Source organism: Oryctolagus cuniculus, chromosome 4, assembly GCF_964237555.1.
Source record: "Oryctolagus cuniculus chromosome 4, mOryCun1.1, whole genome shotgun sequence".
Classification (NCBI taxonomy): Eukaryota; Metazoa; Chordata; class Mammalia; order Lagomorpha; family Leporidae; genus Oryctolagus; species Oryctolagus cuniculus.
In genome coordinates, this window is record NC_091435.1 from 161241636 (window position 1) to 161268623 (window position 26988).

The 26988-nt window shown below is 42.6% G+C and overlaps 1 protein-coding gene across 1 annotated transcript in view; it reads left to right on the top strand.

Moving 5' to 3' along the window:
* Positions 1–11816: 11816 nt before the first annotated feature.
* RARB (retinoic acid receptor beta) overlaps positions 11817–26988 on the top strand; it is a 436317-nt gene continuing 421145 nt past the window's right edge. Inside the window, exon 1 of the mRNA XM_017346749.3 lies at positions 11817–12119. Within this exon, the coding sequence (XP_017202238.1) occupies positions 11942–12119 (178 nt within the window). The 5' untranslated portion in view covers positions 11817–11941. The remainder of the gene's footprint in view (positions 12120–26988) is intronic.

Genomic DNA, 26988 nt, shown 5'->3' on the forward strand with positions numbered 1-26988 from the left:
TTTTAGGAAGGGGCTGCTATCTTGCTCTTGTTACATGATAATAACAATTTGATATTTATTGACTTAATTTTTTCTCATCTGGAATCCTCATAGATTATTCTCTTTTCTTAAAGATTGATTCTTTTGAGAGAGTTATAGACCAAGAGGAAGGTCTTCCATCTGCTGGTTCATCTCCAAGTGACCACAATGGCCAGAGCTGGGCCAATCCAAAGCCGGGAGCTTCTTCCAGGTCTCCCACCTGGATGCAGGGACCCAAGGACTTGGGCCATCTTCTGCTGCTTTCCTAGGCCATAAACAGAGAGCTGGAGCAGTAGAGGAGCAGCTTGGACATAAATCAGTGCCCACAGATATTGTTTAACTCCATTTTCATAGACAGACTCTATTCAGAGCTGAAAAGTGTTAGCAATCAGTCCATCTGGGTTTCTCAAATTTGACCACAGTCATACTTTGTTTTTAAGTAAATGCACTTCCAATTAAATATGATGTATCAAAGACAAGTATCTTTCTTTCTTCTCAAAGTTACCAAAATGACTGAGATGAAAAAATTGTAACTATCAAAGATAACCAGAATATTTTTTTCTAAAGTTGTGAAGTAGATGTGCAGAGAAGAATAAAGGGCAGAAATCAGATTGCTGTGTCCCCCAAGAAAAGAATGAGAAGGGGAGAGGAGGATATTCAGACTGTGGAATCTTGGCTAGTCCCAGAGAGGAGAGTCACAGATATCCTGAAAGGTGGAAATGATTATTGAGATAGAAAAATTGGCTCCTGCTCTGCATAAGGAACAATTAAATCCACTCCTGTACCTGTTACATTCTAGTGCTCACTATAATCCAATCCTGCTAAGAATGCTAAGTCTTCTCTTTGTAGAAACTGGACCCAGAGGGGTTACTGAGTTTTGGACACCAGCCATGAAGGTGGAATGGAGAGGCATCAGCAGACAGAAAGCAAGAGGAAGAATTGAGGGACTCCTTATGTGATAGAGTCCATCTCCAGTAGTAGCCTGTTTTCTCTATTCAACTGCCCCAAGTTACAGTATCGTTACCAAAGAGTCCCACATAAAAAGTCTATGTACTTGACAGCTCGAGGAGGGAATCTCACAAGGAAATGCTCAGATTAGATCACTTGATCACAGAACTCACTCATTTGACAAGACTCAACCATGGAAACAGAGCCTGCTGGAAGATTTGTTTGCTAAATAGGAAAGGATAAGACTAGAGAATTTGGCAGAGGATACACTAGAATTCTATCTACTATTAAAGGAAATGAAATATGAAGAGAGTCAAAATAGTGAGCAGAATGAAACACTTAAGAAAACTATTCCATTTTTACACTTCCATTTTATATGATTTTTACTTTTTCCCATCAGTCAACATTTACATGTCCCTCAACCCTCCCTTGCCTCCCCATTCTCCAGTAACCACCATCACATTTCTAACTTCTGTGAGAACACCTGTTTTGTAGACTCTGCATATGAGTGAGATTACCTGGTGATTGTATTTCTGTGCTTGGCTTATTTCACTTAACACAATGACCTCCAGTTGCATCCAAGATTTCATCCCTTTTTATGACTGAGTAATATTCCACTATGTAGAGCTACCACATTGCCCTCATGCATTTGACAGTGATTGGACAGAGATTTTCTTCAGTTCCCTGGCTATTGTAAATAAAGCTGCAATAAACATTGGAATGCAGATGTCTGTTCAACAGATTCAATTTTCCCTAGATAGATACCCAGCAGTGGGATTGCTGGATATTTGTTGTCTTTTTTAACAATGGTCAATATTACTGTAGTGAGGTTAGATCTCACTGTGGTCTTGACAGGCATTTCCCTGATGATTAGTTTTGTTTTGTTTCTGTCTTATGTTCTTCTTAACCATTTATGTCTATTTAGATCTGTCCATTTTAATTTTTTTTGCTATTGTGTTGCTTGGACATTCTAGCTATCAACCTCTTGTCAGATATATAGCTTGCAAACATTTTCTTTCATTCTGTAGTTGCCTTTTGACTCTGTTGTTTCCTTTGCCATGCAAAAGCTGTTTGGCTTAATCAAATCCTGTTACTCTATTTTTGCTTCTATTTCTTGTGCTTTGAGATCTGATCCAGAAAAATCCTTGCTCATTCCATTGCCTGAAGTGTTTTCCCTATTTCTTTAGATTTTATTTAAGGTATACAAATTTCAGGTATTTCATATATGCAAATTTAGGTACATGGTGATACTTCCTACCCTACAACCCCCCCTGCCCAGCTCCCACACTTCTTCCTCCTTTCTTGCCTATTCCCATTCTTAATTTTTACTAAGATATATTTTCAATTTGCTTTATACGCATAAGATTAACCCTACACTAAATAAAGGTTTAAACAAATAGTATGAAGAAAAAAATATTGTCCTCAGCAATAAAGACCAGAGCTAAAAACAATCATCGGATCTCAAAATGTCAATTTCACTCCTATGCTTTATATTTTAAGTACTGTATTAGTTACCACAGTTCAGGAAAAGCATGTGGTATTTGTCTTTTGGGGACTGGCTAATTTGACTAAATATAATGTTTCCTAGTTGCCTCCATTTTTTTTCTAAAGGACATGATTTCTTTCTTTTTTTTTTTTTTTTTTACTACTAAGTAGTATTCCATAGTGTATGTATGCCATAATTTCTTTATCCAGTCATCAGTTGATGGACATCTGGTTTGATTCCATATTTTAGCTTTGTGAATTGAGCTGTAATGAGCATGGGGGCACAGATCACTCTTTCATGTGCTGATTTCATTTGCCTTGGGTAGATTCCCAGGAGTGGGATTGCTGGGTCATATGGTAGATCTGTTTTCAGCTTTCTGAGGCATCTCCATACTGTCATCCACAATGGCTGCACCAGTTTACATTCCACCAACAATGGGTTAGGGCACATTTTCCCCTCATCTTTGCCAGCAATTATTATTTGTTGATTTCTGTATGAGAGCCATTCTAATTGGGGTGAAGTGAAACCTTATTGTGGTTTTGATTTGGATTTCCCTAATGGCTAGTGATCATGACCATTTATTTGTGTGTGTGTTAGCTATTTGAATTTCCTCTCTCAAAAAATGTTCAAGTCCCTTGTCTTTCTTAACTGCACTGTTTTTCTGTTGAGTTTCTTGAGCTCTTTATAGAGTATAGATATTAATCCTTTATCAGTTGCATAGTTTGCAAGTATTTTCTCCCATTCTGTGGGTTGTCTTTTCACTTCGCTGAGTATTTTTTTTGCAGTGCAGAAGCTTCTAAACTTGGTGTAATCTCTCGTCAATTTTAGCTTTGATTGCCTGAACTTTTGGGGTCCTTTTTTATTGGGATTTATTCTATTTATTTGAAAGACAAAATTAGAGAGGAAGAGACAGAGAAGGAGGTCATACATCCCCTGGTTCACTCCCCAAATGGCCACAATGGCCAGCACTGGGCCAATCCGAAGCCAGAAGCCAGGAGCTTCTTCTGGGTTTCCAACATGGGTGTAAGGGCACAAGGACTTGGGCTGTCCTCTGCTGCTTTCCCAGGTGCGTGATTAGAGAGCTGGATTGGAAATGTTGCATCCAGGACTCTAACTGGCGCCCATAAGGGATGCCAGTGTTGCAGGTTCAGGCAAAACCCACTATGCCACACTGGGGTCTTTTCCAAGAAGTCTTTTCTTATGCCAGTGCCTTGTAGAGTTTCTCCAGTGTTCTCTAGTAATTTGATGGTATCAGATCTTAGATTTAGGTCTTTGATCCATTTTGAGTGGATTTTTGTTTAAAGTGTAAGATATGGGTCTTGTTTCATACCTCGGCATGTGGAGATCCATTTTTCCCAGCACCATTTGTTGAAGAGACTATCCTTTCTCCAGGAATTTATTTTTAGCTTCTTTTCTGAAAGATAAATTGATTGTAGATGTGTAGATTGACTTCTGAAGTTTCTGTTCTATTTCATTGGTCTGCATGTCTGTTTCTGTGCCAGTGCCAGGCTGTGTTGATGATAACTGCCCTGCAGTATGTATTGAAATCTGGTATCATGATGCCTCCAGCTTTAGTTTGTTGTATAGGATTGCTTTAGCTTTTGAGGGTCTCTTGTGTTTTCATATGAATTTTAACATAGGTTTTTCTAGATCTGAGAAGAATGCCATTGGTATTTTGATTAGGGTTACATTGAATCTGTTTAACGAATTTTTTTAGTATGGAGATTTTGATACTAATTTTCCAATCCATGGCCGGCGCTGCAGCTCACTAAGCTAATCCTCCGCCTGCAGTGCCAGTATACCAGGTTCTAGTCCCAGACAGGGTGCCGGATTTTGTACCGGTTGACCCTCTTCCAGGCCAGCTCTTTCTGTGGCCCAGGAGTGCAGTGAAGGATGGCCCAAGTGCTTGGGCCCTACACCTTGTGGGAGACCAGGAAAAGAACCTGGCTCCTGCCTTCAGATCAGCGCGATGCGCTGGCCGCAGCACGCCAGCCACGGCAGCCATTGGAGGGTGAACCAACGGCAAAGGAAGACCTTTCTCTGTCTCTCTCTCTCACTGTCCACTCTGCCTATCAAAAAAAATTTTTTAAATAAAAATAAAAAACTAATTTTCCAATCCACAAACATGGAAGATTTTTCCATTTTTTGTGTCTTCTATTTCTTTAATATTTTATAATCTGCATCATAGAGATCTTTGACCTCCTTGGTTAAATGTATTCCAAGGTATGTAATTTTTTTCTGTAGCTGTTATTAATGGGATTGATCTTAGAAGTTCTTTCTCAGCCATGATATTGTCTATGTATACAGAGGTTATTGATTTCTCCATGTTCGTTTTATTTCCGGCCACTTTGCCAAACTCTTCAATGAGTCTTTTAGTGGAGTCTTTTGGTTCCCCTGTATATAGAATCACGTTGTCCTCAAATAAGGATAATTTTACTTCCTCCTTTCCAATTTGCATCCCTCTGACTTGATTTTCTTGTCTGATGGCTCTGGCCAAAACTTTTAGAACTATCTTGAATAGCAATAGTGAGAGTGGTCAGTCTTGTCTGGTTCCAGATCTTAAGTGGGAATGTTTTTCCTCACTCAAAAAAATAATGGCTGTGGGTTTGTCATAAACTCTCTTGATTGTATTGAGGAATGTTCCTTCTACACCAAATTTGCCTTAGAATTTAATCATGAAAGGACGTTGTATTTTATCAAATGCTTTCTCTGCATCTATTGAAATAATCACATGTGTTTTATTCTTCAATTTGTTAATGTGATGTATCACATTTATTATTTTGCAAATGTTGAACCATCCATACATACTAGGGATAAATCCCACTTGGTCAGGGTGAATGCTCTTTCTGATATCTTGTTAGGTTTGATTAGTTACTATTTTCTTGAGGATTTTTGAATGTATGTTCATCAGGGACATTGGTCCGTAGTTCTCATTCTCTGTTGTATCTTCATCTGGTTTAGAATTATGTTGATGCTGGCCTCATGGAAGGAGTCTGGGAGGATTCCCTCCCTTATATTTTCTTTTAATACTTCCAAAATCTCAGGCATTATATTTACATCTTTAATGCATTGTAATTTGACTTTTGTATGTGATGAGAGATGAAGGTATAGTTTCATTTTTCTGCATGTGGGTATTCAGTTTTCCCAGCACCATAATTTAAAAAGCCTATCCAAAAAAATAAAAATCCTATCCTGTTTCCAGCACATGTTCTTGGCACTTTTGTCAAAGATCGGTTGTCTTTATATACATGAAAAAGAACCATTCTTAATGTCCTCAAAGATAGAAAAGATATGGCAATCATGACAAAAACAGAATGTGTTATTAAATACATTAAGTCAACAACAGGAGTCATTGTGCACTTACTCCTCATGTAGGATCTCTGTCCTTAATGTGCTGTACAATGTGATTTAATGCTCTAACTAGTACTCAAACAGTATCTTAAACTTTGTGTTTCTGTGTGGGTGCAAACTGTTGAAAGCTTTACTTAATATATGCTAAATTGATCTTCTGTTTATAAAGATAATTGAAAATGAATCTTGATGTGAATGGAAGGGGAGAGGGAGCGGGAGTTGGGAGGGTTGCAGGTGGGAAGGAAGTTATGGGGGGTGGGGAAGCTATTGTAATCCATAAGCTGTACTTTGGAAATTTATATTTACTAAATAAAAGTTTTTACAAAAGGAAATGTAAAAAAATATTAAATACAGAATATAAATTAAGTATAGAAGAATAACCAAATATTCTTGTGTGTTAAAAATGTTAGCATAAATATAAAATTCAATAGAGTAATGGGAAGTTAAATATGAGAATACTTTCTAGAAATGAAAACAAATGGATAAAGGAGTGGAAGTATAGAAAAAATAGTTAAAAATTACAGAATCAGTTCAGAAGGTCCCACATCTAAATTTCCAAAAGAAGAGAACAGAATAGAAATTAAGGAAGTTATAATCAAAGTTACAATCAAATCGTAAAGAGCCCATACCTGGCTACTGAGGACATTTAGGACATTCAGGGAGTGGAAGATTGATCTCTCTGTCTCCTTCCCTCTCCCCGCCCTACCCTCTCCTTTCTCACTCTCCCTGTCTTCTTTTTGACCATCCATCCCTCTTTCCCTCCCTCCCTTCCCCTCTCTCTTCCACCCTTCCTCTCTCCCTCCCCCCTTCCTCTCTCTCCATCTTTATGTTGCTTTGCCTCTTAAATAAATAAATCTTTAGAAGAGTAGAAGAAGAACTTTGGGTGAGCAGCAGCCTAACAAAATGGTTCTATTTGCAATAGAACTAATAGATAATAAAGAAAAAAGTTTACAATACGATGAGAAAGGACTAAATTTGTCAGCTAGAATTAAGGAACAGGAAAGGAAAAACCTGGCTGGAACAGTGTCCAATTCTACTAGAGAGGGGACTTAAAGTTGGGGAAGAAGGAGGGCAGTTAAGTCAGATTTTTCAGGCTGCTGGTTTTGTAAATGATGTTTTTAAAGAAAGGAGCCACACCCACTCATTCATGGATTGTGTTTGGCTGCTTCTGGGCTACAAGCCCTAGCTGCAACAGCAAAATTGAGCAGTTGCGACACAGAATGGGTCACCCACAATCTCAACTATTAACTTTCTGGCCCATTGCGGAAGAATTTGCTGACCTCATGTGTGGAGCAGTGGTTCTCAAATTTTGGCTGCACCCGCATCTTCCAGAGCGCTTGGCAGGATACACATTTGGGTGCTCATTCAAAACGTTCTGATTCAGTAGGTCTCTTGGGTGGGGCCTGGAGAATTTGCACTTTTATTAAATTTTTAGGTGATAGTGATGTCGCCAGCTCAGAGAGCCCACTTTGAGAACCACTGGTCTAAAGGAAGTAGTTGATTTTTTAAAAACCATGTGTGTGTATTTTGTTTCCAAGATGGATTTCAGATGTTGGGAGTTGTAAGGTTGGAAGCAAGCTTGCACGTTTCTGCTAAAATCAGTAGAAACACAACTTCTCCTGAATGAAGTGTAACTGAGAATTATTAAAATGTCATTTTCTAAAGTTTAATAGATAAAAACCTTAACAAGTTAACTGGGAAATCCTACTCTGTTTTGTTCATAGAAAGAAATCGCGGACACGGGCATGGATATTAAGATTTGCCCATTGTAATGGGAATATGCCATCCATGTGTTTAGTAGGCAGATTGATCATACTGTCTTCCTGTCTGGCTTTATCTTGATCAAAGCCACATTACTACACCATAACATCAGCTACGTGAGCAGTTAGGGTTTAATCCTTTCTTATTTTTTCTCATAGTACCGTGTTCATTTAATACGCTCTTGTGAAACACTTGTTTTCTGGACAGCATCGTTTGAGAAACTTCTCCTACACCCACTTCTCTTCACCGGACCCCTGTTACAGGTGACAATACCGATGCCCGATTTCCTGGGGGTGTGGATCCAAGACCTGCCAACCCGGTCCCCACTCCCTTCCCCTCTTCCACCCAATTGCCCCAGATGCTGAAGGGAGCAACCCCGAAGAAGTCCAAGGTGCAGTTATGTTGGAAGAAAAGGAAGCAGTGCTCACAGCAGGGCCATCTTGTTTCTGAAAGCCTGAAACAAAGGAGCACCCTGGCCTCCAGGCTCAGCCTTCATCAGTCACATAGGTGGGCCTGGACTCCGTCACCGCTCCACAGACCCTCCACCCGTGTAACTGTGTTTTCCCGACGCTCTGATTTTTTCTTTTATTATCAGCATAAGTAGCTTATGGTGCTTCCTTTTCCCCAAAGATCCCAGCCTTGGTCCCAGACCTCAGAGCCAGCAGGCAAGTTGCTGACAGTCTGCGCTGTTTGAAAACAGAGGGAAATGAAGGATTATTGAGGATAGAAATGTCCCTGATTGGTTAAAAAAAAAAAAAAAGACAAACAGCTTTAAAAATCCGAGAATTGTGCCCTGCGGGGGTGGGTTTCCTGAGCTGTCAGCTCCCCCAGTTAATGAGGTAGTTTGTCAAAGAGAGATAGAAAAGGGCATTTGTAACAATGCGGGGCTTTGTGTGAGTTGTAAAAATCAAATTAAGTGGAAATGCAGCAAATAGTAAATGGCATTGTTTATTTGCTAATTAATTTGCTACAAACTACAATATAAAAGTATTAAATATATCAGATGGTACACTCTTTCTAGAAGGCAAATTACTGAAAACGTTTACCTCTGGGAGAAAAGATTCTACGTCTGCTTTCTTTCCATCAGAGACCGAAGTTTTGGTTCCAGAGTTTGAAAAGCACACCGAAGGTTTGCGTGGGATTTGGAGCAAAGTGGGGATGTGATCCCCTTTGTATGGTGCAAGAGGGTTTGAGGGAGCACAAGACCATATCGTCTGGCTGTAGAGGCTATTTGTGTTTGAATGTTGGTAGGCCCAGGACTCATGGTCTGGGAGCGGATGTCCTCTACGTGAGGACAGACGCTAACAACACAACTGCTTGTTTGTCTGCTGTTGGGGAAAGCCAGGGGATCCACATGGGCAAATGCTCGTGGGAGAGGGGGAGAGTGGAGAGGGTTGGGCCCAGCCTGACCTGGGTTCAGAATCTGACATGGCCACTGACAGACCGTGCCAGGCGAGGCAAGCGGTTTAAACTCAGATTACTTTTCCTCATCTGGAAATTAAGGATACTAATAGCTGCCTTACAGGATCACTCCAAGGGCTAGAGGTTCTAAGTGCCTGACACATTGTACACAATAAAGGAGGCTGTTATTGATAACAACGTTACTGGGTTCCCAATCATCAAAACGACATCCTTCTCAACCTGGAAAGTCCATGAGCATCTGCAGATCATCGTTCCAGCTTAACCTCCATCCCAGCCTTTTTTTTTTTTTTTTTTTTTTTGACAGGCAGAGTGGACAGTGAGAAAGACAGAGAGAAAGGTCTTCCTTTGCTGTTGGTTCACCCTCCAATGGCCGCCGTGGCCGGCGCACCATGCTGATCCGATGGCAGGAGCCAGGTACTTCTCCTGGTCTCCCATGGGGTGCAGGGCCCAAGCACCTGGGCCATCCTCCACTGCACTCCCTGACCACAGCAGAGAGCTGGCCTGGAAGAGGGGCAACGGGGACAGAATCCGGCGCCCCGACTGGGACTAGAACCCGGTGTGCCAGCGCCACAAGGCGGAGGATTAGCCTAGTGAGCCACGGCGCCGGCTCATCCCAGCCTTTCTTTGCCTTCATGACCATGTTTTAATCCTGATGTGCTGTTCCTGGGACTGCTGGGAGGTGATTTCCCCCTGTGCCAACCCCAAAGCCTCTGTCTTTTCCAGTATTTTCTTCCCAGAAGCATAGCACTTGATGGGACGACAAACGTTGATACAAATTTAACCTCTTTCCTGTGTACTGGGCAGTGTTCCTCACTTCCTTTAATTCTCACATTTAATACTAAGTTAAATCCTATTATTCACATTTTATGGGAAAAACTGGGCATACAGAGAGATGAAATAATTGCCCAAGGGGCAGACATGATTCGAACCTGGCTGGTTTGGCTCCAGATTCGTGTTTCTAATCAGCTCTCCATGCTTGAGCTCTTGGGTCATTTTGTGACACATGGGTGTGCACTCAGAGCTTGTCTTTCAGCAGCTTCTACTGAACACTGATTTTCGTGGCCCAGGCAGGTCTGTGAAGTACACAGCTGGCCCACCTTGGAGTCTGTTTTAGGTTTTTTCCATTCTAGGACTCAGGAGTCCTAGGTGTTGGGTCTCCCTGGGACATCCTTTCCTGGAGATGAGGCAGTGTACATTTGGCAAACAACGTGTTCTCTGTCAGTTGTTACAACTGGGAACCTTGGGGCCGGCCTTCTGCTGTATCAGGTAAAGTTGCCACCTGCAATGCCAGCATCCCATATTGGCACTGGTTCATGTCCTGACTGCTCCACTTCCAATTCAGCCCCTTGATAATGGCCTGGAAAAAAGGCAGAAAATGGCCCAAGTGCTTGAGTCCCTGCTACCCATGTGGGAAGCCCAAATGAAGCTCCTAGCTTCAACCTGGCCCATCCCTGGCCATTGCAGACAGCTGGGGAATAACCAGCAGATGGAAGACCTCTTTGTTATCCCGCCCCAGTCTCTTTCTCTAACTGACTTTCAAAATAAAATAAATCCAAAAAAAAGCCAGCACTGTGGCATAGCAGCTTAAGCTGCCACCTCCGGGACAGGCATTCCATATGGGCACTAGGTCATGTCACAGCTGCTCCACTTCTGATTCAGCTCCCTGCTAATGTGCCTCAAAAAGCAGCTGAAGATTCTCAGAGTCCTGCACCCATGTGGGAAACCCAGATGAACCTCCTGGCTTTGGCCTGGCCACTGGGGCCATCTGTGGAGTGAACCAGTGGAAGATCTCTGTCTCTCCCTCTTTCTGGAACTCTGACTTTCAAGTAAATAAATGAATAAATCTTCAACTTAAAAAAAAAAATGGAAACCTCATGAAAGCAGGAAGCACATTAACATGTACTGTGTATCTCCAGTTTTTCAACGGACACTTGGCATATAGTAGCATAGATTTCACTGATGGATGAGTGGTTGCTCTCTCAAACTAGTGTATGGATCGTTTGGTGGAGGGATGGATGACTTACCTATAAGAAAGGTGTTAAGTTGATAATACGGAGCTGATAGAAAATGTTTTCCCCTATCTCTTTTCCTTCCATTTGCCTATACTATAATTTTCTCTCTCAATTAAATTTATCTTCTTGGGTATGTCATTCTAAATGGCTGCAGTAAAATCTAAAGTTCTTGTAAAATATGCTGTCTTGGGAGCTCATAGGTTAGAACAGCATTCAGCAGCCAGTTTTTCTAAAAGATTGAGAAAAACGGGTCCTTCCCTCAATAAATTGAACCTCCATCCTCTGTCAGCTACTCTTACAGGAGCTTGGGCAGAACGATTGACACAACAAAAATACCCTGGCCCCCTGATGAGCTAAAGGGGAGGACAGACAAAAACAAACAGGCCCACGTGGAGTGTCTCAAGTTCTTTCAGTGCAGTGGAGAGAAATTGAGCAGACTGAGTGAATAGGACCCCGTGAGAGACGGGTGCTTTGCTGTTTTCTAAAAATGGTCAGTTAGGCTGACATTGTTCTGTGTGCAATGTGAGAGTTTAAGAAAACCAGGTCTCCATGCAAAGTGAAGCGGAACAAGGAATCAAGAGATGAGAATTAATAGTAGAGATTTTGCACATATTAACGATAACAAGGACAATACTTCTCTATATCTTGGTTTACTTTTCTCTTGCAGGATTTTCAGCTCTGGAATTTGAAGGTGCTACTCTCTCCCAGGCCTTAACCTGAGAAACTGAACACAAAAAGCTCGTCTTAGTGTCTGTGAGCAAAATGAGAGGTACGGAAACCACGCTGGGCAGAAACAAGGTCATCGGTTAGAGCATCCTGCCGTTGGCCCAAAACACAACTGCTCCTCAGCGCCTGCCCTGCCTTGATCTCCGTCACTTTGGCTCGAGACTTAGAGGGATGAGTCCCAGCCCCAGAGGCCCCTTTGTCCTGTAAGGCCTGAGACATGAGCACCAGCAGCCACGCATGCCCGGTGCCAGCAGTGAATGGACACATGACTCACTACCCGGCCACACCCTACCCGCTGCTCTTCCCGCCTGTCATTGGAGGACTCTCCCTGCCGCCCCTGCATGGCCTGCATGGCCACCCTCCTCCCAGTGGGTGCAGCACTCCTTCACCAGCGAGTAAGTACTGCCGGGATTTGCTCCCCTTCACACGGTTGATTGGCTGAACGGTCCTGAGACCAGATGGTTGGTACCCAGCACGGGTCCTCATTCATGGTCATGTGTTGATTTCTGCTGGTCTCGAATTCTGCCTTCGTTTCTGTAGGATGAAGTGAATCTTGAGACCAGAGGAATGGCAGATTTTAGAACTGGGCTCACTCAAAGCTGCTTTGGTATTTGGATGTGCTTCATAAAATGCAAACGCAGAAGGTGACCAGATGTGGCCCTCACACCTAGACAATCTGACCACTGGATGAGTCATGTATCAGTGAATTAGGAGGTAATATCGCAAAAATTACAGTAATCCTCGAGTTCAGGTTCACTTTGGTTGAGAGGTCTCATTTGAACCCTTTACTTATTTCTTGGCTGCAAAGGATGTCTGTCAGAGTTTTCGACTCCCAGGGACCCTTGCTGCTGATTGCTATCATACAGAGCTGTTTTAATGCCCTTGACCACACTGGGTTCTGTGATAGGCTGTTTCTTACCCCAAGGTGTTCTCTTGGACTATGTGTGTGTGTGAGGGACTCTAAAGGCAATGAGAGCTAACATTCTTCAGGACAAACATGACATGCATAGAAAGCATCTGTATTGTGTGATTGTTAAAGTTTCTGCACATGTAAGGACAAGCTGTGGTAGACCATGGACTCTTCCACCTTTTAGAAACTGTTTGCCTGGTTTGCACAGGGAGGTAAAAGGTGTATTGATTCAGCTGTGCTGGGCCGATTCAGTCCACAGCACATTGTCCAAGTTCTTCTGGCTTGTAACACAATGGGAGCTCTGCATAGCTCTTCCCAGTGGTTATTTCACATTCCACTACTTTTTCAGAAGTTTCTCCTAATATTATCTTGGCCCCTAACAGTTTATCCGTTGAAGCACTGGTTTAATTCTTCTCTGTGTTAACTTTTCCCACCTACTACATCCTTAGCTCCCTGGCTCTTGTTGTACCTAAGTAGGATCCCTGAGCTACTGATACAGTGCCTAACACAGCAACAGAGGATGGATGTTTAAATGGATGGACAGATGGATACACATTGTACAATGTTGAGTGCAATCGCAGTAGTACCATGCCTGGCAAGTACTGACATGTTTTACTTAGAATGACTTGACCATAATCCTTTTTTGTGTTGGATTTCTAGCCCGAGCATGGGGCCACCAAAGTTTTTGGAATTACTTAATAATCTTCCCCCATGATTATGAAATTCATGTTGAAAAATGATGCAGACAAAGTGACTTTGGGGAAGAAATGGAGGGAAGTCCCTGTATCCAAAATATCTTGCTGACTCAGTTGCTGATTTAAATGATATTAATCCAAAAGGCAAATGAAATGATGCAGTTCTTTCCAGATAATATGGGAGGGGTCTCAGTCCAAGTGATTGTTAAAGCTATTACAATTTTACCCAAGAGCCTTTGAATCTAGTTCCAGGCTTGGCCGGCCTGATAGACAATGCGTTCCAACAGGTCCCTTTCCTGAGAGCAGACACATATTTTGTAGATGCAGTCGAAGAGTTCAGACAGACAGAGGATTCTCATACTGGATGAACAAATCAAGCAGTTTGCAAACTCTGATGCAACCAGAAGCCAGTAGGTATGCAACAGCAAATCCCTGAAACTCTGGGCAGCTCTGGCTACTGAGGTTAAGGGAAATGCAGAATGTAGTAAATGAAAGGGATGATTAAGATCTTTATGCTGTTCATCATCCCTGAACCCTGAAATCAGCTTGCATTGTTCAAAGCCCTCACCCATATGTCTGCAGATACTGTAAATTCTAAGAATTCTATAGTGCGGGCTTAGCAAACTATAGTCTGTCACAAAATCCAGCCTGCCATCTGTTTTTTTGTAAATAAAGCTTTATTGGCACACAGCCACATTCATTTATTTACATATTGACTGTAGCTGCTTTCATGATACAATGATAAAACCTTATAGCTCACGGATCCTAAAACGCTCAGTCTCTTTTATTAGCAGAAGGATTGCTACCCTTGCTATGGAGATAAGGAATTAGAGGAGCAAACATCACTGTTAGAGAGAGATCCTGGGTTGTTTTTGGGATAATTAAACTCCTACAGCTTAATGCCCTTATCTCAGTGTTTGAGAGGCTTATTCTGCGTCCGGAATAAGCCAAGCTATGAAATATCTAAGACTCTTTTCATCTCTACATATGAGAAGTCTCTTCATTTCACAAATACTAACAAAGCACAAGGCACTGTTGCTACTGGGTTGAACCAAGTGGAGTTTCCATTTTTCTAGACCGTAGTTGTTCAGATACTGGCCATTGCATGCGATGCGACCTTTAGAAAGGAGAGGGTTTGAAGTTAAAGTAAGATCAAGTAACTGAGGAGTTTTGTTCTGAAGGCCCTGCAGGAGGGTGCCCAGTACCTGTCCCTGATAGGTTGAGGAAAGGGCAGAAGGAGGAGGCGGCACAGAACGTTCAGGCTGGAAACTTCAAAGCTGGCTTCCTTCCTCCTCTGACTCAGACCTGGTTTCCTTATTTCTTGCTGAAGTCAGAGCACAGAAAGTGCTCAAAGGACATCGTTTAAAGAATCCACTGTTGCTGTGCAGTCTGTTCGCTCACCTTGGAAGAGGGGTTTGTTTTTAAGGTCTGTGATTTATAAAGATCCTAGAAGAAAGGTCGGGTCTTAAGAGTTACTCATGGTTTTTGTCCTAGCTAAAAATAAATTCAAAGTTTTAATCATGTACTGAGATTAGGGAAACACTTGAATTCTTAGCAACACACACACTTAGGGAGAAAAGCTGCCTAATGTGAAGAGAACAAACATGTTGTTGTCACTGAGCTACGGGACTGGCTGAGGCATCTCTCATGATCTGTGTACGTCTAGATTCTGCGGCTCAGCCAGAAAGAATAAATTCTTGAACAAGCTTCTGTTAGCACCATGTAATGGTGAGGGCTTACGAACCTTCTGTCTGGAAAACAAGTGAGAGCCATGTCCATGGCAGCTACTGGTGGTCCACCTACTCCTTTCTCTTCCCGCTTTCACTTCTGATCTCCTAGACGGTAGTTGTGGCCGTAGAGCGAAGAGATCCATTCTGGATAAGCAAACCTAGCTGTATGTTTAACTTCCCTCTCCTAATCATGTTGTGTCTCCACTCCTGCATCCTAGGATATTCCAGAAAGACTGTGGACGAGCAAATGTGTAGTCTACTGGTTAAGGCACTGGTTAAGATGCTCAAGGCCTGTGTTAACGTACCTGGGATTTCATACCCAGCTCCAGCTCCCGATTCCCACTTCCTGCTACTGTAAACCTGGGAAGGCAGTGATGATGCCGAAATGAGTGGGTTCTTGCCACCCATGTTGGAGACCTGTATTGCATTCCTGGGTCCTGAGATCAGCCTGGACACCATAGTCCTCCAGACATTTGGGAAGTGAAGTGGAAGATGGGAACATTCTCTGTTTCTCTCCCCATATGTGTCTCTATGTTGTCTATCTCTGTGCCTCTCAGAAAAAAGTTTGTAGAGAAATGAAATTAAAAATGAATGCACATTTTATTTTAGTTTTTTGAAGACCCCTCACATAAAGTCATCTGCGAGCCTACCACTAGTTTATAATTTGACAACTAACTGTAACCTCTCTGAATTTGCTTTAGCAACTGTAAAATATTTTTACTTATAGGAGAGTGTTTTATAATAATTTCATTCAAATATTTTAAGGATGAAGGTGAGGTTTTAGAGAACTTGTCCTGTAAAGGAATGAAACTGATCCTCTCCAGGGCCTTTTCCCCTCTAACAGTTGGTGATTCTGTATAAATCAGCTTTGTCCTGGTCCACATGCCGTTTGCAAGCACACAGCCCAGCTTGGCTTGGTTTGTGCCCTGGTGGGCCCTGTTCTTGTGTGACATCAGTGCTTGGCTGTTGGCCTCCCCATTGGAGAGCACTCACAGTTCAGAGGGAAAGATGGAACCACTTTTCAGAAAACCTGTTCTTTAGAACCTTCTACTCTGAAGAAGAGAAAATCATCTGCAGGAGGGAACTGAACTAGAAAGCATCCTTTCACGGGCACATGCCCTTACCTTTATATTCTGACTTATGTTTTACAGCATAGAGTCTTTATAAGCTTAGAGCACAGGAAACATCTGAGAAAACAGGGAGTTAAAATGTGTAATAGGGAAAACTTATTACCGTGTATTGTATATCTCCAGATTCCCCACGGAGCGTTAATGTAGGTCCCTGTTAATCTTTCTGATAGCCTTCCAACACGGCTGCCAGGCCATTTGCAGAAGTCCCATTTCACGGTCAGAGACAATGAGGCTGAAAGAGAGAAGAGAATTTACACAATCGGTTAATACTGGAGTCAAATTCCAAACCAGGATCTTGGGATCCCAATGTGCATATCTTTCCCAGGGTGTTGGGCAATGAAGCCAAGTTAGCTTCTTGCATAAGCCAAGGCTCTGCCATGGACATACCTTTCTTGTGATGCAACAGGGAGTCCTTGGTGGTGATGGACTTTTTTTTTTTTTTTTTGACAGGCAGAGTGGACAGTGAGAGAGAGAGACAGAGAGAAAGGTCTTCCTTTGCCATTGGGTCACCCTCCAATGGCCGCCACGGCCGGTGCACTGCGCTGATCCGATGGCAGGAGCCAGGTGCTTCTCCTGGTCTCCCATGGGGTGCAGGGCCCAAGCACTTGGGCCATCCTCCACTGCCTTCCCGGGCCACAGCAGAGAGCTGGCCTGGAAGAGGGGCAACCAGGACAGAATCCGGTGCCCTGACCGGGACTAGAACCTGGGGTGCCGGCGCCGCAAGGTGGAGGATTAGCCTAGAGAGCCGCGACGCCGGCATGATGGACTTTTAAAGGACCTTGCAACCTCTTTAGTTTGACCAACTACTGTGAGAGCATCTCTCCTATTTCTTTTCTAGCAAAATGAGGGAGTTGACCCCATGACGAGCACTGTGGCTCTTGACTCTGGTAAGCATGGGTTCCAGCAGGATAGCCTCCTATGCTATACCAGGGAACACTCAAATTTTTATGTGCTACGGCGCTTTGTGAAAGTTGGACAACTGTCCGTCCGTCTCTCTTTTATGTCCTTTTCATGGCTGCTTGTTGTGTTTTATTGCTGAACATGTGCTTTTTTATAGGCGGTTGCAAGCTGGAAAATATTGTTAAGCATTTTGGCTTCAGAGCTTTCAAAATGATCTCAGTTTAACTCCAGCATCTTGAAATGAGAATTCTTTCCCCTTGCTTCCTTAATGATCGGAAAGTGCTCTCCTGTCAAAATCACAAAACAGGGTATTCAGTTAAAAAAAATACCCTACCTTCTGGAGGGACAGACTGTGCAGTCTCAGAATTAACAAAGACGGGACATAAAATGCATCTGATTCCTAATTCTTGTCTGCAACTAAGAGGAACCTTGTTGCTGAGCACATCTAAGGCAGGGTGTGCAGCTGAATTGGATTCCGTGTTGCATATTAAAGGCGTTGATACAGAGGTGTGGGTTGTGTTTTAAAGGCATGCACATTGATGGCAACAAAAACCAACTCATTAATTCCCTTTATCTGTCACCCTTTGCTCCTTGTTCTTGTCTTCTGAGTAATACTTGTCCTTACACTTACATAGTGACCCCATTTGGCAGGAATCTGATTTGAGATGTCTGGGCTTAATATATTGCTGCTATTTCCTGAATGTCAAACATAATAGTACGGTCCAGATCTGTGTCTCTCTCACATTCTGAAGCCACATAAAAATAAGGTAAAAGAACACGATGGCAACTTGTGAGGAATTTCAGCAAACTCAGTTACAACATGTTTGTCCATTTCATCTGTCTTTGATCATCCACTCAGGGAGGTCAAAGGTTGCACCTGAATGTTTGAGCAATGGAGTTTACACTTTTGACAGGCTGGAACTAGTTTAGTGGCTTTGCCTAGGCCTACAGACACATGTATTATGTAAGAGACCCTCCTGTAAAGATAGAGAGGTACTGATTACTTCAGTGCCATTCTTCCCCCGCATACTGGAATTTTTATGTCTTCTTGATGACTCTTCATTTTCCCTAGAATCGGGCTGAGTACACCATGTCACCCTTCTAATGAGGAACTAGGCTCACGTTGCCTATTAAACTTGGCCCTCAAAGAAATGAAGGGTGTACAAACATGAATTAAGGAAAAGATTACTGTTCCATTTCATCAAATAAATTATGGTGCCCAAAGGAGAGACTCAACTGTGAAAGAGTGTTATTGAATACAAGTAGGCTTTTAGGGCATGGAGGTGATCATAAAAACAGAAATGGGTTTGTCTCCAAGTTCCTTCTCCCAGTGATTTTGCCTACAGAGAGCAGATTTGGAAGAACATGTACAAAGAAAGATGAAGAACAGAGAAGAGAGAGATGAGTTTAGGGTTCATATTAGAATTCCTTTAGGTAAAATATTTAACTTACACTTACTAGATAGTTAAACAGAGACATGGAGAAAATGGCCTTTTGACTTTATAAAAATTGAGCTTCTGACAAATGACTGCAGCAGTTCTGAGTTGGCTAAAGGCCTGACACTTGCCATGTGTGCCAGAGTTCTCCCTCACTGGAAGATCCTGTGGATTTCAGAAGAGCTCAGTGATGGGAGAGGATCCCCCATACTGGTGGGTGGGTGTGAGTTCGGATGAAGCTGTGCCACGTACAGCTCTCAGGCTGGTGTCTCGGGTAATCCCACTGAAGCTCTGCGGTTTACTCTTTGTCACTAAGGAAATGCAACCCCATTCTGTCTTCTTTCTTTTTCTACTTTGGCTCCCTCTGACATTTGAATGATTCTTTGTCATCTAAGCTGGAAAGAAAAGATACAAAAGAGAAAGAATAGGAATCTAATTACAGAGGTCCAACTTACTTTGAAGAACTTGAGGTCACCAGGCCAACAAATACCTTGATTCTTTTGCCTTTGCCATGAGAACACATACTAAAATTCCTAGCATTTATGTAGTGTACTTGGTACATTATCTCCATCCACCAGCTGGGTTAGGAAAATAAATGTGGTAAGATCCAGGTAAACATTTCCAACATTGCTCAGACAAAATTAATGGGACTGTGTTTGGGCACTTTTTCTGATCAAGGCCAGTCTTTTTAGAGCTCCGTGTTGCTATGGACATTGAGTGGATGTGAAGTTTTTTTTATGACAATGCATCTGTCTTCTAGGGTGTCACACTATTATTGGCAAGTTATAATCACCTAAAATCATTTATATCCAACGCCCTAATGGCTGTTTGCCTTCAAGGTTAGATTCTTTAGAACTTGTGACATCCTTTCCCACCAGGTACCTGCTATCCATTGTCCATACTTGGGTTTACTGTACAAGTCTTATCCTACTGTCTTTAGCTTTCTGCATCTGATCTTCTTCAACCTGGTTTCTGGGACTTAGTGTTAACTCATTTACTGTTGGTTGAGTGACTGAATCAATGGTTCTTGCTGATGGGAAAATTTGGAAACTTATAGATTGCTTGTGAATGTACTATGATTGGGAGTGTTAAAGGCATTCAGTGGCCAGGGACTAGAGGTTGATTTTACTACAGTATGCGTGATAATTACTTCATGTCTTCATGACTTTCCAATGTCCCACCAGACCTTTGTGTTAAAACCTCCCCCAAAACAAAATACAGTGAACTTAACCTAAACCTTGATTTGCATTTTTCATATAAATCAAGGTATGCTCTTATTTATACTCTGGATTATTTAGGATGGTTATTGCACTGCAAATAGAGAATAGGCTGATTTTGGTTCTCTTTGGAGCTTTTTAAAGACTCATAGTTTCAGAATATTACGTCACTAATGACAGTGCTGTTTATGGATTTGTCAACAATACCAAGTACTTTCAGAGATCTACCTTCGTAGCTAACAGGCATTGCAATTCTGCCCCTGAGGGTGAGCATCTTATCAATTCCTTCTATCTGAGCAGTTACACAATGGCATATCTGTTACTTTATTAAAAATTAGTTTATTTTCACATTCATTCTTGATATTGAAGTCACTGCATTATATTAATATCTTTGAAATCATGTGTAGTGGACTATTTTATGTGCAACTGAATTTTTGGAATAGTGTAATAGGTGTTGTAAAGTATGTTACTAAAAGAAGTGTTGGGTCCAAAATGTTAAAGATCTCTGGAGTGAGCAAATGAATGAATAAAATCTAAGAGTGAATCAGTGAAAAATTCCAATGCCAAAGAAACTTCCTAGAAAATGAATGTTCTAGTTGTTGAGAAGAAAAGGAATTTGTAAGTGAAGGCGATGGAGAAAAGCTTGCCAAATCAAATCCAGAGATTGTGCTGGCCCTGGGCAGTGCACACGGTGCTAAGAAAAGCAATGTGTACAGGGATTTGAAGTTTTCTGTCTGGGGTGGCATATGGGTAACGAATGAGCCAGCCAGTGTTGCCACTAGTTCTTGTGTTGGCAGTATCCCCAAGTTACAACAAAGGGAATAAAAGGTGTTCTTACTCATGAGTACATCTTCCAGAATCGGTGAGCACATACATGCTAGATATTGTATAGGCACCTCAGGAAATCCGTCACAGTGATTGGTTCTCACTTAGGTGCCATGTCTGCTTCTACTTCCAATGGGACGTTGCTGGAGGGTTTTCCAGGTACAGTAATGGGCCTGTTATGGGTTAAGTTGTGTCCCCCGAAGGATGTTAAGTCCTTCCCCTCAGAACTCGAGAATGTAGCCCTGTTTGGAAATTGGGTCTTCAGAGATGGTCAAGTAAAGGTGGGGTTGTCTGGACGTGTCCTAATCTAATGCTGCTGCACCCTCATTAGAAAAAGGGGAAAAGGGATACAGAGATAGTGACACAGGAAGAGCACCATGCAACCGCCACAGTTACACCGCCAGGAGTCGCAGACTGCAGTGACTGCTGGCAGACCACCGCAGCACAGGAAGAAGCAACTAACCCTGCCAATACTTGGGTTTTTGACTCGCAGCTTCTAGAACTATTTGTAGTATTTTGTGACAGCAGCTCTGGGAAATTAATATAGGGCCCATAACTTCCATCCACTGAGAAAGGAAAAACCACGCTTTGATCTTTTTCCTGTCTAAACATACCAAATTGTTTATATCCGCTTAATTTCAATCCCACATAACTTTCTTTTCCTACTTTATGTGGCTCCTTTGGACTGAACTAATGAATAATGTTTTGGGAAATATTTTTTTTCTTCACAGTCAATCTATCTTGATTCACAATGTTCACAATTTTAAAAAGAATCTATGTATTCTTCTAATTTTCTTTTTGTCTCATCACTGAGAGCCAAAATCTCATACCCTATGATGACTCCCATATGCTCTTGTTAATACCCATTTGACTTTTGGTTTTCAGGGCTCTGTCCCCAAACTGCAGGGCTAGCTGTCACTGTCACATTGGCCTCTCTGATTCTTCAGAATTGTTCCCATTGCAAGTTTATATTCAAGTTCCAGTCACCGCAGCATTATGGGTGGCAGTGATCTTATCATTGTAATAATCAGTTCTTCATTATCTTGAACATTGCTTTATTGGCTTATCTGGCAGTCTCTTTCCAAGATTTACGAGCTATAAATTTAGTTAACTTTGTCTGACCTTCGAATGTCTAGAATTCTTGGTGGCTTCTCCTACTTTGAATAGACAGATTTTAATGACTCCCCTGTCTAGTCCCTGGTATTTCTCCTCCAGGAGTACATTCTTATCCTTTATACTTAGAGCTCATTTTGTTTAATTACTTCTGTGAACTATGCTGGCCTTTATGTCTATACCCTCTGTTCTCCACAGCTGGGATTATTTAGTTCCTTATAGCCAAAAATTTGATTCAATTTTTTTAGATGACCTAGGGTTTCCCCCCATGTAAACTTGGGAATTCTGGTGAAAGGTAATGGGCTCAGCAGACAACCTACCTCTCCTATCGGAAAGCTTAGGTTCAATCCCTGATTCCTCTCTTTGTTTCCTGTTACTGTGCAGCCAGGGAAGGAGCACTTGAGGACTCCAATATTTGGGTCTCGGACAACCATGTGGATGAGCAGGATGGCATTTCCAGCTCCTGGCTTAAGCCTGGCCCTGTTGTCTGTCATGGACATTTGGGGAGTGAAGCAGTGGATGACAGCATGCTCACTCTTGCTCTCATTCTCTCATGAGGAAATTTTTAAAAAGAGAAATGATGGATCATATTTAGTAATATGAAAATCTGCATATAGAGACTTTTTTTCCTTCCAGTTTAGTTTCCAAAACTTTCCAGTGAGAATGTTTATGTCTAATTAGTGCTGTGATATTTTGTCCAGTGCCCCTATGCTTAGACAAAAAGTTGTAAGGCATTTGAGGCACAACAGCCGTGGTTATCTGTAGCCATGTGGGCACTGACGGCAGCAAGTGCTTGGTGTAGCTCACCTGATGGTCAATTACTGTACCCTGTTGGAGGCCCTGTGTGGACACTGCCTCTAACCTCTAACAGCTTTCATTCTAACACAGAAGTACCAATTAGGCAAAGTTCATCTTGCTGAACCAAAAAATGCTAATTAATGCAGATAATCAAGAGAGAATAGTTGGTAATGGGGCTGAGAAGAGGTTGCATTTCTAGACACAAAACATGTTCTTGAGTGAGATTTGTAAACTTTCTGTGCTTCAGCTTCTCTACTTCTCTATAAAATAAGAAAAATAATGATATCCTTGATAAATGATGAGGTTTTCATCAATTTATACATGCTAATTACTTACAACAGTGTTAGAACAGTAAAATCTCCATAAATAATAGCACCCCGTCCTATCCATGGCCTGAGGTCATGATCTGTCCTGTTAAAGTAGAAGCCTTTGTTGTCACAAGAAGGGCATCTGTCAGCTATACATTTTAGCAGTTGCTTCCAGAATGCAAAGATTTTCCTACATGAGCATGTACTTCCCTCATATTTCCAAATTCCGTATTAGGCATGTACTTACATGAATTGTAAGCACTTCCCAGAGCTTTTATTCTTCCAATTTTCAATTTCAGAATTCTCCAAGTAATCATCTTAAGGTTGAGTATTGGAAAAGACTCTCTTCTGGGAGGGGACAGAGGGGCGAGGAAGCATGCCCTAATGAGTAATTCTGTGTTCATCACAAACAATTTGCACCCAAAAATACACATGCATTTAAGGTTATCTTTTACTGAGGCTCATCTTTGAGGGTCAGAGAATTTAGTCAAAAACCAAATTTCCCTTTTCTCCTGGGACTTGCAGGATCTAGAGATCACTTTGCCTTAATAAACAATCTCAAATAACATTGGATGGAATTCCAGTGAGGATTTTCATAATGTATATTTCTCAAACATTGTGGGTTTGCTTCTGTTAAGACTAAGCTACTCTAATGTTAATTGCTTAATAGGAAGTTGGCCAATCCATGAATAAAGAAAGATGTCTATAGGAGAGAGTTACATTGACATTTTGCATAAGTAAATAGCACTTTAATGATTGTGGGGAGCAACTCGGACTAGACTAAGTTACTGGAATTAAGACTTATTCTATGCATCTGCTTTCCCACAATATGGTGCTGAGAAGGGAAACAGCTTCTACACAGCTGCCTCCAGTTCAACCAATAAACTGTGGGACCTGCTCCTGATTGGAGGAGAGCAGCGTACTCGGCGTGTGGGTAGCAGAGTTGGGATTGGTGGAAGAGGACTATAAAGGAGGAGAGAGACGGCATGCACCAGGAACATCTAAGGGGAACATCTAAGGGGAACACCTGTGCAGCCCCCGAGAGAGCCGGCCGGCGGTGTGCCACTCCCCTGCGGAAGTGGGGAAAGTGGCCAGGGGGAACTGCCCTTCCACGGAGGTTGAAGGGACAGTAGCCAACCTGGGAAGAACCAGCAGCAAACCCGGGGAGGGCCGAGCAGACGAAAGAACAGCGCAGGGTCCTGTGTCGTTCCTCCATGAAGACGGGGAGCGACATAATGGTGCCGTGACTCGGATATGAAGCCTAGGCAGGGCTTAGTGTCGTTCCTCCACGAAGAGGGGGAGCGACATAATGGTGCCGTGACTCGGATAGGTAACTTAGGAGGGAAGAAACGGGAAGAAATGGGAAAATACCGGAGAGAGAGACTAGCAAACAGCCTAGGGAAAAGCCGGACGAAAAAGGTACCGGAAGAAGCTATTGAAAGCCTAGGCATAGACTCAGATATGGACTACGGGGGGAAGCTGGGAGAAATCTCTAAGGTCGAAGGCGAAAGTGAAAGCTAGAACAAACAGACTCGGATGCGGACTGTGGGGAGAGGCCAGGAGAAATGAGGGAGGAATATTGTTGGAAGAAAACTTAGGGAAACATACCGGGTAGAGAAAAATGTTAGGGAAATTGAAGCCGTGGGGGGCAGGCCGAGGTGGAAACGTAAGCCAGTTTGGAATTCTTTAAGTCAGCCCGGGGGGCAAAAGGCGAAAAGTTAAACCTGAAGCGGAAACGTAAGCCAGGTTGGAATCCGTCTGATTAGCCCGGGGAGCAAAGGACGGGAAGCCAAATCGTGGGGCGGAAACGTGAGCTGGGTTGAATTCGCCAGGTTAGCCCGGGGAACTTAGATTGAATGCTAGTGGCGGAGACGTAAGCTACGCTGTGTGACTCGCGGAGGCTGCCGCGCGCAGAGAGAGCGTGCGGGGCACAAGTAGATAGGGAACGCTGGGCTGGTGCGAGGCCGTGGTGCAGGTGCGAAGCCGGGAAGCCACGCAGATGAGAGAGGCGCAGGCTGAAGCGGCTCAGAGCCGGGAAGCCGCAGGGATAAGAGAAACAGAAGTTTAAAAGTAAAATGAGAGAAATAGGAATGTTGGTAGACAAACGTAAAATGGGAGAGATAGGAATGCCCGGAGATATAGAGAAAAATAAAGCCTCCCCTCAACATGGCAATGAGAGAGCTTGGATTCGGTCTGCCTGATTAGGAAGGCGGTGAGCACCTGCAGGCGGCTAGCAGCTTATGCGCCGCAGGTCACCGAAGACAGGCACGAATTAACATCAATAAGGCCTCCCCACAATACCGCAATGAGAAGGCTTGGATTCGGTCTGCCTGATTAGTAAGGCGGTAAGCACCAACAGGCGGCTCGACCAGAGTATGAGCTGCAGGTCACCGAAGATAGGCACGAATCAACACCAATAGGCCTCCCCACAATATGGCAATGAGAAGGCTTGGATTCGGTTTGCCTGATAGGGCTTGTAAGCACCTGCAGGCAGAGCAGAGCATGCACTGCAGGGCACTGAACACAGGCACGCATCAGCGCCTAAAAACCTCCTCACAACATGGCGAAGAGAGGACCCGGATTCGGTTTGCCTGATTGATAGGACTTGTAAGAACCTGTGGGCAACTCTAGCAAGCAGAGCAGAGTGTGTGCCGCGGGGCACTGAAGACAGGCGCGTATCAACGCCAAAAAATAAAAAGAAAGGGGGATCTGTGGGGAGCAACTCGGACTAGACTAAGTTACTGGAATTAAGACTTATTCTATGCATCTTCTCTCCCACAATATGGTGCTGAGAAGGGAAACAGCTTCTACACAGCTGCCTCCAGTTCAACCAATAAACTGTGGGACCTGCTCCTGATTGGAGGAAAGCAGCGTACTCGGCGTGTGGGTAGCAGAGTTGGGATTGGTGGAAGAGGACTATAAAGGAGGAGAGAAACAACATGCACCAGGAACATCTAAGGGGAACATCTAAGGGGAACACCTGTGCAGCCCCCGAGAGAGCTGGCCGGCGGTGTGCCACTCCCCTGCGGAAGTGGGGAAAGTGGCCAGGGGGAACCGCCCTTCCACGGAGGTGGAAGGGACAGTAGCCAACCTGGGAAGAACCAGCAGCAAACCCGGGGAGGGCCGAGCAGACAAAAGAACAGTGCAGGGTCCTGTGTCGTTCCTCCATGAAGACGGGGAGCGACAAATGATGAACACGTGGTTAAAAGGAACACACCCTCAAACATATATGGTAACCCTGTTTTATGAGAATGGCTTTGTTTAGTATTGGACAACACAGAAGTTTCCATGGATCATGGTACACATCTCTGAGACATGGACTGGTCCTCACCGCCTCACTGACTCCTCTCCTTACCTCCTGTGGTCAATTCCAGGATTTGTCTTCTGTTTCTTCTCCCACAAGAAATCTTACTCAAAAACTGAAGCTCAATGACAAATCAAAATGTGCATATTTCACAATTGATTTTTTCAATTTTTGAATCCCCAGATAAGTTTAATTATAAATTCACTGATTATGTAAAATTTTATATATTCAAAATAACAATATATACAATTATATACACATTACTCTGAGGGTTAACCTCTTTACTACTTGACACTATTTTTTGATCCCTGCTTTGTGAATAGAAAGCAGAGCTGTATATTCAGTGTGAGGAAAAAGGAACTGCTATGAAATAATGGAAGAAGACTGTGACTTGTTATCCAGGAATCCTAGCACTGAAAATATAATGGAGAAAGATTATAACAGAATATGTAAAGAATTAGTAAACAAAAAGTATACATAAGAAAATAACAACCCAAATCAAAAATAGGCAAAAGACCTTATTTCACTAAAACAATTTCAGATGTCAGGTATCAAGCTCATGTTAGTAATCAAAATTACACAACTCTATTCAGGATGTAATTCCATTTCATATCCATTAAATTTGAGAAGATTTAAGTGTCTTGATAATACCAAGTGTTGGAAAGGATGTAGGTCAGCAGATACTTTGAGATAAACTGCTGGTGAAAGTTTATATTAGAATGTTGTTTAGAGAATAACTTAGCTAACTTAGCACTCTCCTAAAGATTGAATAGTTAGATGCTCTATGACCAACCTGACTTTTAGGAATTATCTTAGAGAAACCCTTCAATATGAATATCGGGACTCATATTTAAAAATGTTAATAGCACTGTTCATAGAGTTTAAAAATTGAGTATTT